Source organism: Symphalangus syndactylus, chromosome 1 (assembly GCF_028878055.3).
Source record: "Symphalangus syndactylus isolate Jambi chromosome 1, NHGRI_mSymSyn1-v2.1_pri, whole genome shotgun sequence".
In the NCBI taxonomy this organism is placed as follows: Eukaryota; Metazoa; Chordata; class Mammalia; order Primates; family Hylobatidae; genus Symphalangus; species Symphalangus syndactylus.
Genome location: NC_072423.2, coordinates 127,413,584 through 127,427,284, shown reverse-complemented (window position 1 = coordinate 127,427,284; position 13,701 = coordinate 127,413,584). Strand labels below are relative to the sequence as shown.

At 34.7% G+C, this 13,701-nt stretch overlaps 1 protein-coding gene across 50 annotated transcripts in view; it reads right to left on the bottom strand.

Annotated features, from left to right (window-relative positions):
* The window catches only part of CLASP2 (cytoplasmic linker associated protein 2), a 223,721-nt gene that overhangs the window by 96,205 nt on the left and 113,815 nt on the right, over positions 1–13,701 (bottom strand). For 24 of the 50 annotated variants that reach the window (XM_063612518.1, XM_055284210.2, XM_055284267.2 and 21 more), the window contains 3 exons: positions 8,708–8,731; positions 6,935–6,952; positions 4,399–4,500 (listed from right to left, as the gene is read on the bottom strand). In XM_063612518.1, coding sequence (XP_063468588.1) covers positions 4,399–4,500; positions 6,935–6,952; positions 8,708–8,731 — 144 coding nt within the window. Of the gene's footprint in view, positions 1–677; positions 705–4,216; positions 4,244–4,398; positions 4,501–6,934; positions 6,953–8,707; positions 8,732–13,701 lie in introns of all 50 variants that reach the window. The other 26 variants (XM_055284138.2, XM_055284144.2, XM_055284169.2 and 23 more) reach the window with 3 other exon arrangements.

Here is a 13,701-nt window from a genome sequence, read left to right as displayed (position 1 = left end):
TCTTTCTACTCTAGATTTACTGAATTTATTAAAATTATGCAAGTGCACTCTACAAATTTAAATTCATTCCTGCCCTATCCTAGGAAATAAAATTGTCAGTGTTCATTTTGCTTTAATCATTACCCTCTCCTCTGCAATACTCCTGATTCCCACCAAGAGTGTGATAATTCTAGTACCTATGACCCACTTTGGAATTATTCATACTTAGAAAAAAATACCAAGGCTCCTTCCCCAGTAAAGAGCCACCAACGCTAATTATTTCTTTTAGGAAAACCAGAGTTGATGAAAAGTGTCATGATGTATCCAAGGAATAGCATGCTATCAGAAAATACCCATATTTGCAAAACTTGATATCGAACAACTGTTTTCTCTTGTGCTACCTAAAGTTTTCAAACTACCATTTTATAGTTTTTATGGCATTTCAAAGCATGACAAAAGCACCTGTTTCTTTTGAATGTTTATATCCACAGTATTAACTTGTGTCATTTAAAAAAAAAATCAAAATTTTGGTAATAAGACAAAGGCCAAAGAAAAATCACAATTGGCAATTTCTGCCCCAGTATGACTACAAATGATAAATTATGATGTTAAGAATTTCTGCTGAATAGAACCCATTCTTCATAATGAAAATAGGTGATCAAACAATAGATGCACACATAAAGTCTATAGATTCTTACCACCAATGGTATTAGCAGATTGTGATCCTGAACAAGTGTAAAGGCAGAATTAGGGTAAGGATTATAATCCATGAAGAGGGAAGGAGCAGTTTTTAAATGGATGGCAGATGGAAATAAGAAAGCTTTAGTCAGTTCTCAGAAAATTAAAAAATCCTAAGGCAAAAAAAGCAAACTTTAAAAAATCCCAAAAGCACAGATGTCTTTAACAAAAACAGTACATTTAGTAGTTTTTAAAGCTAATCAACCGAAATCAGACACTCATGTACAAAGCAGATGAAATGAGATTGCAACAGTAAACGTAAATTCTTCAGCTTTTCTACTACTGACAGTCGAAAATCAAAATCATTAAATGTTTGTTTTCATTAAACATTTAATTTAAAACTACTCATAAGGAACAACTACAATATTGTACAGCTGAAGAAAAATTACATGAAAAAGCTACAAATGTCATCTTTCTTAAGATGCACCAAAAAAAACAAAAGATGGGAGGAGAGGAGACAAAGTTTCTGATGGGCTGTACAATCATTTGTATACAACCAGCCACTACCAACAGAAAAAGAGACACAATTTTGTCATAAGTATAGATCCAGTGATCTCTCCATTGAGTCTCCATTTATTTATTTATTTTGGTTAGCCATCAGAACACACCTGCTTTGATCTGAGAGACTTTTTTTTTCTAAGTAGTGATACAAAGATACGGTAAGACCATGCAAGCCCTAATGAATTACTTTATGACAAAGTAAGGATGATGATCACAGTAATATTTCTGTGCAAATATATTGTAAAGAAACTTGCATACAAATTACATAATACCTTTTTTACAAAAGAATTCGGAAAGGAACATATAGTCATTCAAATAAATAAGCAAGCAAACAAACAAAAGTCCCTCCAATATAAAACCCAAATGATTTTACAGAGGGAGTCTTCTAATCTTAAAGTCCTATTTGGTCTAAGAAAGTCAATTATTGTGTTTTCACAATTTAGGAGAAGATGTGGAGGATTATGAAATGGGTTTCAAAGTGAAAAGCCAAATGCAACAAATTACTCTATTTTCTAGTGAAGTGATCTTTACTTACAATGTACCTGAAAAGGAGGTCTCTTAAGTATTTAAAAAAAAAAAAAAAAAAAAAAAGCCCTTTGAGTCTTTGCCCTGAGATCAGCCTCAGCATTGTTTCAGAAAAGAACTAATATCTCACAATTAATTTTTATCCTTAGACAATGGACACGGAAATTCCTGGTTGGTTATCTTTATGCTTTAATTTTCCTAACTTTATTATTTATTTCTCTGTTTACTGAAGGCAGTAAGAACAACAAGGTACAGAGGTACACAAAAGCAGTCTAAAATTCAGTTGACATGATTAAAAATAATAAGGATCATCTGTAGTATTTAAAATTTTTTTTACATTTAAAAAAATTAAAAAATAATGACAATTTTATTAGCCAACATATATAGTGCTTATTCAGGGCTAAGCAATATTTTATGTCTATTAAATATGCTACATCATTTAATCCTCACAACAATTCTATGTAGATGCTATTCTCCTCTTCACTTTACAGATGAAATTATAGAAGTGCAGTAACTTCAAATAACTTCAAAGAGCCAGTATTCAAACCCGGGCAGACTCCAGTGTCTACGATCTAAACCAGTATGTACTTCTCAGACTTACTTGTGATATAAATCACTTGATGATCTTGTTAAAGATTGGATTCAGTAGATCTGTAATGGCATATGAGATTGTATATTTCTAACTAGCTCCCAGATGATGCTAACACTGGTCTGGGCAGCATATATGGAAGAACACGTCTTCTAACTACTATGCTATACTGCTAAAGATTAAGTTACTCTAAAAATATACAAGATCAGGGAAGAATATGATATGATCTACTGACTTAGTTGAGATAAAAATTTTCCTATTCATAAATAACCCTCAAGTAGCAAACCAATTTACTTCCGCTTATTTTTAGTACTCTTCTTGAGTGCTCCAATCATTAATCTGCCTGGATTTTCTGACTTTGGAAAAAGAGAAGGATCTGGTTGGTAAGACTTGCGTAATCACTATCCTGCCCCTCAATACCCCATTCTCTTTCCTGATTTCAAAATTCAGGAATCAGGTTAAAAACAAACAAATAGGACATCCATATCCTAATAAATCACCTAAACAATGGTAGAAGAGAGTTAAATTTATTTCTTTCAAAAAATAGCCAAGTAGGCTGGGTGCAGTGGCTCATACCTATAATCCCAGCATTTGGGCAGGCAGAGGCAGGAGTATGGCTTGAGCCCAGGAGTTCAAGACCAGCCTGGGCAACACAGTGGGAACCCACCTCTATAAAAAAAAAAATTAGCCAGGAGTGGTGGCATGCACCTGTAGTCCCAGCTGCTTGAGAGGCTGAGGTAGGAGGATCCCTTGAGCCCAGGAGTTCCTGGCTTGCAGTGGGCAGTGATTGTGCCACTGCACTATAGCCTGGGTGACAAGAGTGAGATCCTAAATCAAAAAAAGAAAAACAAATAGTGAAACACATGAGTACCTCCTACAATTACTTCCCTAGCAAACTGTCCTATTTTCAGAGGTAAGCACTAATGAAAATCTCTTGGTAAAGAAGGAAGAGGAACAAATGATTTTAAATTAATAATGCCATAAATGAGGCCAGGCATGGTGGCTCACACCTGTAATTCCAGCACTCTGGGAGGCCAAGGTGGGAGGATCGCTTGAGGCCAGAAGAACAAAATCAGTTTGGGCAACACAGCGAGACCCCACCTCTTAAAACAAACAAAAAATTAGCCAGGCATGGTGGCGCAAGCCTGTGGCACCAGCCACTCAAGAGGCTGAGGTGGGAGGATTGCTTGAGCCCAGGAGTTGGAAGCTGCAATGAGCTATTATCACACTGCTCTATTCCAGCCTAGGCAACAGAGTAAGACCCCATCTCTCATTCATAAATAAATAAATAAATACTTTTTAAAAATGCCATAAATATATTTACTATTCTGAAACATAGAAATAAATGATTAATTTTAGCTAGACCTCAAAATTGTACTTTTTAATAATCGTGCTTATGACAAACTCAGCTTCCAGTGAAAGAACAAAAATGTAAATCTTAAATTTAACATGAATGAAACAGAATTGGTCATTTCAAATTATGTTTCCTCACTATAAATTAGTATATACCTGCCAAAAATGCTAACCAAAAATAGATAATCTAACAGATTTTTGGGAAAATAAGATACCATGTATCTGTCCTTGAATAATGTTACCTAAGATATAACCAGATTTTGATGCAAATATATGGCAATTATTTCGTCTCTAAAAAGCACAATTTTCTACATTAGCAAGTTTCTGAGTAGAATGTGAACACCTTAATGCTAAGGATTTGTGCTATTTAAAATATCTCCATGCAAAAGTTTGTAAGGCAAATGAAGTTTTTCTTTCTAAGTGGCAGATATCAATGATGCAGCCCTAATAACACACCAAAGACAAGACAACACCCACTCAAAAAATTCCAAAACATGCACAACAACTGATCCAAAACAGTGAAAAAAATACCTTCATTTTTGTCAGGTGATGATGAACCTAAAGTACAGAACAAGAACTCAGTATGTGGCTTGTCTTTTTTTAAATTAGCTTTGTCTTTATCCACTGGTCAATCGTCTAATACAGTAATATACAAGCAACACACTTATCCTAACATAGTGACAAATATAGGAGGGCTGATAAGCAATACATACGCTGTGATTGAGACACCATTTTTGTTCGACTTCTTCCTCTAGAATCTGTCTTGGCATTTCCCATGCCAGCAAGTGGTGCTGAAAGTTTTGCTCTCACGCGGCCTGAGAAATAAAATATTTACATAATTAAAAACATTTTTCTATAATAATGTTTAATAATGAGAGGAGAAAATCTCACTATTTTTAGGTACTGCCAAATTCTGTAATAATGTAATCATCAATTACGGGTTCTATTTCTCTTAAAAATTTTATAAACAGTATTTTTTTTTACGTGTTATACCATAAGCTAACTTTCTTTCAAGGATAAGAATCAGACTAAAAGATTTACATTCTTAGTTTATATATTAATCCAGCAGTTACAATTAAGATAATTACCATAAGCATGTCACTTGTTTCTCAATTGGTAGTTGCAATTCTGAAATTTCAGTTTCCATGAAGTTTAGATTATTCTCAAGTCAACCCTACAGTTTTAAATATAAGCCTAAGCTTGGAAACAATTCAAACCATCCTTTTGACTGAAAATGTATTTCTAATGGGATCTAAAGGAAGAAATATAATTAGGCAAAAGATTTAATCTCTTTATATCAGATTACTACATATGTATATGGAGATGTTTACTGCTCTCTTCCTCCAATCAACTATTTCATTTAGAAAGTGATTTGAGGAAATACATATCACATAAGAGTTAGCATTTTTCTCAATATATTTCTTTTCATACCTCCCAAACTGCACTCCTTTCTACTCTACCACTGCCTCATTCCCATCCACAAAACTAGGCCACAAACATCCTCACCCTATTTCTAGGGCTCTTGAACTACAAGAAACATGTCTGTCAAGTGCTTAAGTTAGCTGCAGTTAATAAGTGAGGACAGAATATATTATTGGCGGGTATTTGGTGTTCTTAAGCAATAGTCTCAACTACTATCAAATCAGAATCAATAAGGTTTGTCATTCAAAAAGAAGGGCTGAGAATTATTTTTAGTTAAAAGATACAATTTGTAGGGTATACATGAAATACTGGCTAGCCCACTATGACCATATTAATTAGGAAAAACATACTAAATAATAAGAATAAAAACTCAAAGAATAAGGAGACATTACAAAATTAAGAAATGAGTGAGAAAAGATAAGAGAGTAATAAGAACTAGGAATAAAACAGAACCAAAACCAGAAGTTTAATTGGTAGAATACCAGCATACTATCAACTTCAAGGCCCCTAATGAGCCCATGGTTCAGGCCTCTCACCCTTTTTACAGTCTATTTTGAGCAGGACACAAAGTTCTCTTGACTAAAAAGTAAAACAAAATGACCAAATTATTATTTTTGAAATGGAGAATTTATCTACATTGTATATAACAAAGAAATGAGAGTATGTTAAGTATTTTGATATTAACATTTGAAATTACAATTCCACAGTGTGAGAAATCATGTTTTTATTTTTATTTATTTCTTGATACACAGTCTTGTTCTGTTGCCCAGGCTGGAGTGCGGTGGCATGATCATGGCTCACTGCAGCCTCGATCTCCCAGGCTCAAGTGGTCCTCCCACCTCAGCCTCCAGAATAGCTGGGACTATAGGAGGATGCCACCACACCCAGCTAAATTTAAAATTTTTTGTAGAGATGGGTTCTCACTATGTCACCCAAGCTGGTCTCAAACTCCTGGACTCAAGCAATCCTCCTACCTCAGCCTCCCAAAGTGCTGGGATTTCAGGTGTGAACTGCTACGCCTGGCCAGAAATCATGTTTTTATAGAGTATTCCAATTTAAAACTTAAAATACAAAATTATTTTAAATATATCAGAGTAAATATGAGACCAAATAAAAAAGTTAATCTATTTGGTTTTGTATCACAAAAAACAGTCATCCACATAAAACTTAGAGGAAAAAAATATATATTTTGAATCAGAGGTTTTAAAAAGACAGTCTTCAAGTAGAGTGAATATAAACATTGAATTACTTTCTACAAATTCAAAACTATAAAAATTATTTTTAAGGTGAACTGGCTCAGTAAGATATGTATAGCAATTCTGGTGTAATCTCAAATTCAGTTTCAATCTGTGACCAACTCCCCAGTTACTGATTCAAAAGTAGAAGACATATTTAAAAGCAGACTAAGTAAATGCATTTAAAACTTCAATGATAAAGCAATGGTGCATGATCTCTCAAAGTATAAATGAATTGGCATAAACAAAAAAACAAAAACACAAACATGTAAGAAAAGCATTAATGTCACTACTATAAAAAATGAATTATATGCTTACTTTATACTAGATATTATTAAACATGTTAAGCAATTATGTTTTTCCAGCATGAGATGATCCAAAGTACAAAGCAAACCAGCAGGATGAAGAATTAAAAAAAAAAAATCCACACATTACTAAGACAACCAAATATGAAATGTAGAACTTACTGCAACTGGCAAATTATAAAGAGTTGCAAAGAAATTAGCCTATTTTAGTTTTAATATTTAATTCCTACCAATGAAAATAGTAATGTAGACGTATTTGTGTTACTAACAAAATGTATAATTCTTACCATCTTCAGATGCTGTTCCTAAATAAGAAAAATAAAACAATATTTCAACAAATTCTGCCAATGTTGATATTAAGACCTACCTCACAATCCCCACCCAACACTATAATGAAAGGGTGAAAACAAAAAGTAACTTTTAGTCTGATAGCCTTAAATTAAATGTGGGAAGGTTCATTTTGAGAAAAACAAAATTTGAGGTAATCCAATGATTCACAGTACACAGAAAAAGGTTGAAACTAGACAAATAAAAATAACAAAATTCTATAGGAAACACTTTTTGTCTGCTATATTTCATTCTTAAAATTTGAAATGGTATAAAAAAGTAGAGAAACTCATCACTCAAAAAAATGTAACTCTGTAATTACTCTTTGAAAATGAAATTTTATAGACCTTTCCAGAGTAGAAATGTTTTCTCTGCATTTTCAAAAGGTAGCCCACAAAGGAATCAGAAAAAGCTAACTGACAAACATAGGAATAAAATCTATGACCTAGGCCTCATTTGCCCATTTTCATCAAAGCATCTACAAAGCAAAAACCTATCAATCCAATTCATTAGCCATTTATTCAACATTTATGTGCACTCCTTAAGATGTCGATGAAATCTATAAAAAATGACTAAGTACAAACATCATAACTCACTACTAGTAAAGGGCAATAATATACGTCTGTGTATTTTTTTTAAACATAGTATTGAACATCAGTAAGAGTAACACATCATATAACAGAAGTGACTCCTCAAATAGATTGATATTTCCTACCCAAACAGGAAAATACTTTGAACTGGAAAGTGATAAAAGTTTGTTTTTAAAGGATCCAGAATATCAATATTAGGATGTCTAAGGGGTTTGATACATAGAAACCATCTCTTGATGGGCTATCATTTCATTCAATATTTTATTATAAGCATATAGAAAAGCAGAGACTAATATAACTAGCAGTCATGTACCTAACCCAAGGTTTAATAAATGTTCTATCTCATTAAAACAGAAGATATATTAGATCAATTTTCCATTTACATAATAATTTACAGAAAAATACATAGTGTCTCTGTTTTTCCTAGATCTCATAATGTAACACACAGATTTAGTATCTTAAGTTATTTAAAAAAGGTCAAGCTCATAGGTAACATTATGGTATCTGCTGAAGTGAAGGGAAAGTGTGGATAATATACTATCAAGTATCAGACAAAAAATATCATAAAGGGTTGTTACTGAACCAAGCCACTACAGATAAACTGTAATCAATTGAATATTGAAATTAAAAGGGCAAAGTTTAAAGTTCAATTTTGACTAAATGTTAGTTTACAACGCACTCTTAAAAAGTCTGCCTCTGTAACTTGCATTTCATTTTCAAAAACAATCATATGAACTTACGAAATATGTCATTTGTCATATCACTTAATAGACTAAAGTGGTGAATGAAATGACTTAGGAGATTTCTTTCCATTCTTCTGAATCCAATATTTTTTATGAAGACTTAACAACTCGAGAATATTCAGAAGCATACTTCTAAGAGCTTAGGCAAACATTTTAAGGTAATTAAGTTAAAACAAAATAGTTACCTAGTATTTGAGCAGACTGGGATATAGTATGCCCAATAGATATCCCTAACCCCAAATTCATTCAGAGAATTATGTAGCCATTTTCACATTAACGTTATCACTAAATAAGTATTAATAATATATTTTCAGAAATTAAGAGAAGAATGAACAAGGATATTATGTAGAATCCAGGTTCCATAAAAATCTTTAGTAGAATTAGGAAAGGAAGTTCTTACCATCCAGCTTGTCAGAAGTATCCTCTTTGATGAAAGCGCAAGCAAAGAACAGAGGAAAACTTAGTATATGAGAAGAAATGATTTTTATAATTCCTAGAAAACATTTTCTTAAGAAGACAGAATTCATAGTGCAGACATATATATCAAGCTTGTTTTCAACTAAAACAGACTAGGAAACTAAACAAGATGTGAGATAAAGACTTCACCTAATGTACTAAGTAGAGAATTTTTAAAAAGTTGATAATGAGTCTTATTTTCACGAGCCTAAAAAGAGAAAAGTCATTGAGGCCCATTCCCAGCTTTGGACTTTGCCATCATGCCAATCCCCTGCTCTAGTATGTGAGTTTTTCCCAGACAGTCACATTGCTTTGTTTCTTTTCTCTCTTGCCTATAATATACCCCCAAATTCCACACTTAGGACCTCTCATCATTAGCCTCTGTTTACCACCCCGTTGCTTCCCCACCCACATCCTTTCTTAGAACTTCCAGCCCCTTTAAAATTTCACATCTGGATGAATCTAACTCACTTTCTCTATTCTATTACTCGAGATGCCCCACAGAGAAAATTATACAACCATGAAGTCATGCATACTGGCATTACTAGAAACTGGAATAAATATCTGACTTGGTGTTTAGTGCCTGTGCTAAAAGGATTTAACATAGCAGGACTGATATTGCTCTTAAGAAGTGTATGCTTGTGGGGCTGGCCTCTGGTAATCGTTTTGGATCCTCCCTATATTAATGATAAGGTTATTTTAAGTGTGTGTGCGGGAGTTGTGGGGATACTCAACTCTGCTACAGTTTGCCTAAACTCTTTTCGCAAACAATGTGGTTTATGGTGAACACCTCCTTTCTTTTTGCGAGTCTGGGATTCTGGTAATTGTGGCTGGTTGTGCAAGCAGAGTGCCCTATGTGCCTAATTGTGGCTGGTTGTGTAAGCAGAGTGCCAATCCCCTACTGGCCCCCCAGCGTGAGTCTTAAGTGAGCTTCCTTGGGCAGAAACACTGTGAACATGTTGCATTACTGTATTTCTTTTCTTTTTTTTCTTTTTTTTTTTTAACAGGCTGGAGTGCAATGGCGCAATCTCGACTCACTGCAGCCTCCACCTCCCAGGTTCAAGCGATTCTTGTGCCTCAGCCTCCCGAGTAGCTGAGACTAGAGGCATGTGCCACCACGCCTAGCTAATTTTTGTATTTTTAGTAGAGACGAGGTTTCACCATGTTGGCCAGGCTGATCTCAAACTCCCGACTTCAAGTGATCTGCCCACCCAGGCCTCCCAAAGTGCTAGGATTACACGTGTGAGCCACTGTGCCCAGCCCGCATTGCTCTATTTCACTGCTTGAGGAAGGAGTAGCCCCTCAACCCTAGCTCTGGGAGACAAACTTTGAAAGCCTGCGTCTAGACTCCTTCAGACTATCTCACAGGTCTTTTTTTTTTTTTTTGCTCTAATAAATCCTTTTGCTCTAACAAATGTCTGCCATGAGTGCCCCACCTCTTGTGTCTACTCTCCCCAAATGGCTATTCTAAACTTCAAGTCACCTGTTAGCACATGATCCTGACTCTGAATCTTCAGGCAGAAAGTCACAACAACCTCCCCAATCACGCTCTTCTTAATATCCAACTTTCCAAAATATCGTATCTGATATCTACTACCTCTTTCACTTCCTTCCCTTCCATCACTTCCTCCCCCTCTACATCTGTGAAATGGCTCACCCTTACACATTCAAGACTAACACCCAGGCTATGCTCCATATCCCATTTCTCACACCTTCCACAGCAACTTAGCTATTAATTATCTCCTTTCATCCTTACACTTCTAACTTTTCCATCTCTACTGACTTGCCACCTTAGGTTACAAACATAATTAACTTCAACAATCTTATAAGACGATAAGTTCTTTCAACCACAGGTAATTCCTACCATTCTTTCACCCCTTTTCTTGACCATCAGGCATAACAATAATTTACACAGATTCTCTTTCCAACTTCTATATCAACCAACTAAAATCTGACTTCTGTCCATATGACCTCATTGAAACTATATTTTCTTTTCCACTCAAGCAATTCCATAAACTCAATTGTTAGAATAAATATTCATAAATATGCACTCACACATCAAGGTTACCTTAACTTAAATTCCTGTTTCCTATGACCAAGTTTCCTCTTCAGGCTGAAGTTAAAGGGTGAACTTCAAAACACTTACGATATCTCTGCTGCCAAAAAATTCAGTACTTTAGAGATAACAAAAACCAGTAGCAACTGCTTTAAGAAGGAATGCTCTGAGTTTAATATTGATTACAGTAAGTAAAATAATCTAATGACTTCCAAATCTAATCTAATCATCAGCACTCTGCTAAGTAGTTGTTATTGTCTTATTTATTTATTTATTTATTTTGGAGAATGTGGAAAGGTCTCGCTCTGTCACCGAGGCTGAGGTGCAGTGGTGTGATCATGGCTCACTGCAGCCTCAACTTCCTGGGCTCCAGCAATCCTCTCACCTCAGCCTCCCTAGTAGATGGGCCCACAGGCATGTGCTACCACACCTGGTTAAATTTTTGTTTTGGCAGAGGTCTGGTTTTGCCACGTTGCCCAGGCTGGTCTCAAATTCCTGAGCTCAAGCAATTCACCCGCCTTGACCTCCCAAAGTGCTGGGTTTACAGGTGTTGGGTCACTGTGCCGGCCTCTCTGCCAAGTTCTATACTACTATATACCAAGTGTCCACTGAAAACTTCCAGTCTGAAGTCTCACAGGGACTTCAAACTCGAAATGCATAAAACGCAACAAACTTTTAGCTGCTCATCCTTCAGCAACCTACCAATAGACTGAGACATTCAGTATAGAAGCATATACCTCTGGATCCCTGGTACCTAGCAAACACTAAGTGCTCAAGTAAGTGTGTGCTCAAAACTAACAGAACACTCCCTCTAATTCATGTATGTATAGTCATAAGTGAGGCTCAAAGTAGAAGAAAACAGAGGTTATATCAGTCTTACGTGTGTAAGAAGGGTACATGAGACACAGCGGGTAGGGTGGGGCGAAGGGAGAAAGGGAAGGAGGCAAAGAAGGAGAACATCCTTTATCCAACCCCTGAAAAAGCCACATGCAGGTAGCTGATTGTCCCTGAGTGGGAACCTGGGTCAGATGAAGAAAAGAAAAAAGTAGTGGCACTCTCCTTTTTACAATGAAACATGAAATTCAAACCTTAAAGAACAACAATAGGTTCTCACAAAAAAAAAAATTGTTCCAAATTGGCTTTCTAGTGCACATTAAAGCACTTTAAATACAGTATTTTTCTTCGGTAAAAATAACAGATATTCAATGTAATGTGTTTTGCTCATATATATATACATATATATATTTTTTGCATGTGGATTCCTTAGGATTTTCTAAACAAAAGATTGTGTTTTCTGCAAAGAGAGACAGTTTGTTCTTCTATTCCAATTTGGATACCTTCTATTTATTTTCTTGCTTAATTGCCCTGGCTAGCACCTCCTATTTAACATTACTCTAAGGTAATGTTAAATAGGGCCAAGAGTGGACATTCTCATCTTGTTACTGATTTTAGGGAAAAATATACAGTTTTTTAATCATCAGGTAGGATGTTAGCTGTGGATTTTTCAAAGATTCTCTTTATCAGGTTGAGAAAGATGACTTCTGCTCCCAGTGTGTTGAGTATGTTTATTATGAAAGGGTGTTAATTTTGTCAAATGCTTTTTCTGCAGCTACTGAGATGATCATGTGGTTTTTGTCCTTTCTTCTATTAATATGGTACATTTGTTGACTGGTCTTCACATACTGAAATAACCTTGCATTCTTGGCAATGTAATGCTTTGAAACAAAAAGTTTTCTGAAAATTAAAAGCAGTAATCAACCCACTGTTAACACCTTTGTATATATCACACCAGTCCTTCTTCTATGTATAATTTTACACAAAATGATGAAATTACTACATACTATTTGGTAGTCTGCATAATTCAACCTTTGTTGAAAATATGACTTGCTAATAGCTGCAGAGCATATATAAGGATACAATATAACTCAACCATCCCCTCTGTTACACATTAAGGTTGATGCTAATAACATGTTATTACAAACACGAATATTCTTTTTAAAAACATAATTATGTAAACATTGAATTACTGGGGCAAACATTCTGATTTAAAAATGCTTCATGGAATTCCTAAATTGGAACTCAGAAAGTGTCCCATCACTAATTCACATCAGTGTTGCTTGAAAAGGCCCTTTTTACCACATTCTTGAAAACAGTGGGCACTACCCTTAATTTTCGTGTTATAGTTATAGGTCTATCAATTTGTATTTGTTTGATTACAGCTAAGGTTCAACATTTATTCTGGTATTTGTTGGCAATTTTGATATATGCTTTTCTTGATACATGTAGAATTTTTTCTATAAAAATAAGCTCATCTGTTTTTAACAGACTTGAAAAACTTCTCAACATTTTAACTTTTTTACTACTATGTGGCAAGATATTTTTCCCTTTTAGTTTTTGCTTAAGATTTCATATTTTCATACTTTAGATTTAAATTCAAGAGATTTTTTTTCCTTCATGGCTTATTTGCTTTTATGTATAGGAATTCCTGTCTCAACCTGAGATTTGATGAATACTCACCTATTATGTTTTCATCAAGTTGCTTTATGTTTTTATCATCTGGAATATATTTCTATATGGTGTGTAACATGGTTCTAACTTAATTTTATACCAGATTGTAAACCATGTGTCTAAACACAATTTAGTGAATAATCTATTCCTCTTCACGGTTCTGAATGCAGCTGTGCCAACTTTATCATGTACTATACTCATACCTAAATTCTCTGCACTTCTAACAGGTTGAGTACTCCTTATTTAAAATGTTTGGGGCCAAAAATGTTTTAGATTTCAGATTTTGAAATATGTGCATTCATACTTAAATGACTGAGCATCCCTAGGCATTGCTAATTCAAAAATCCAAAATCCAAAATCCAAAATATCTTTTT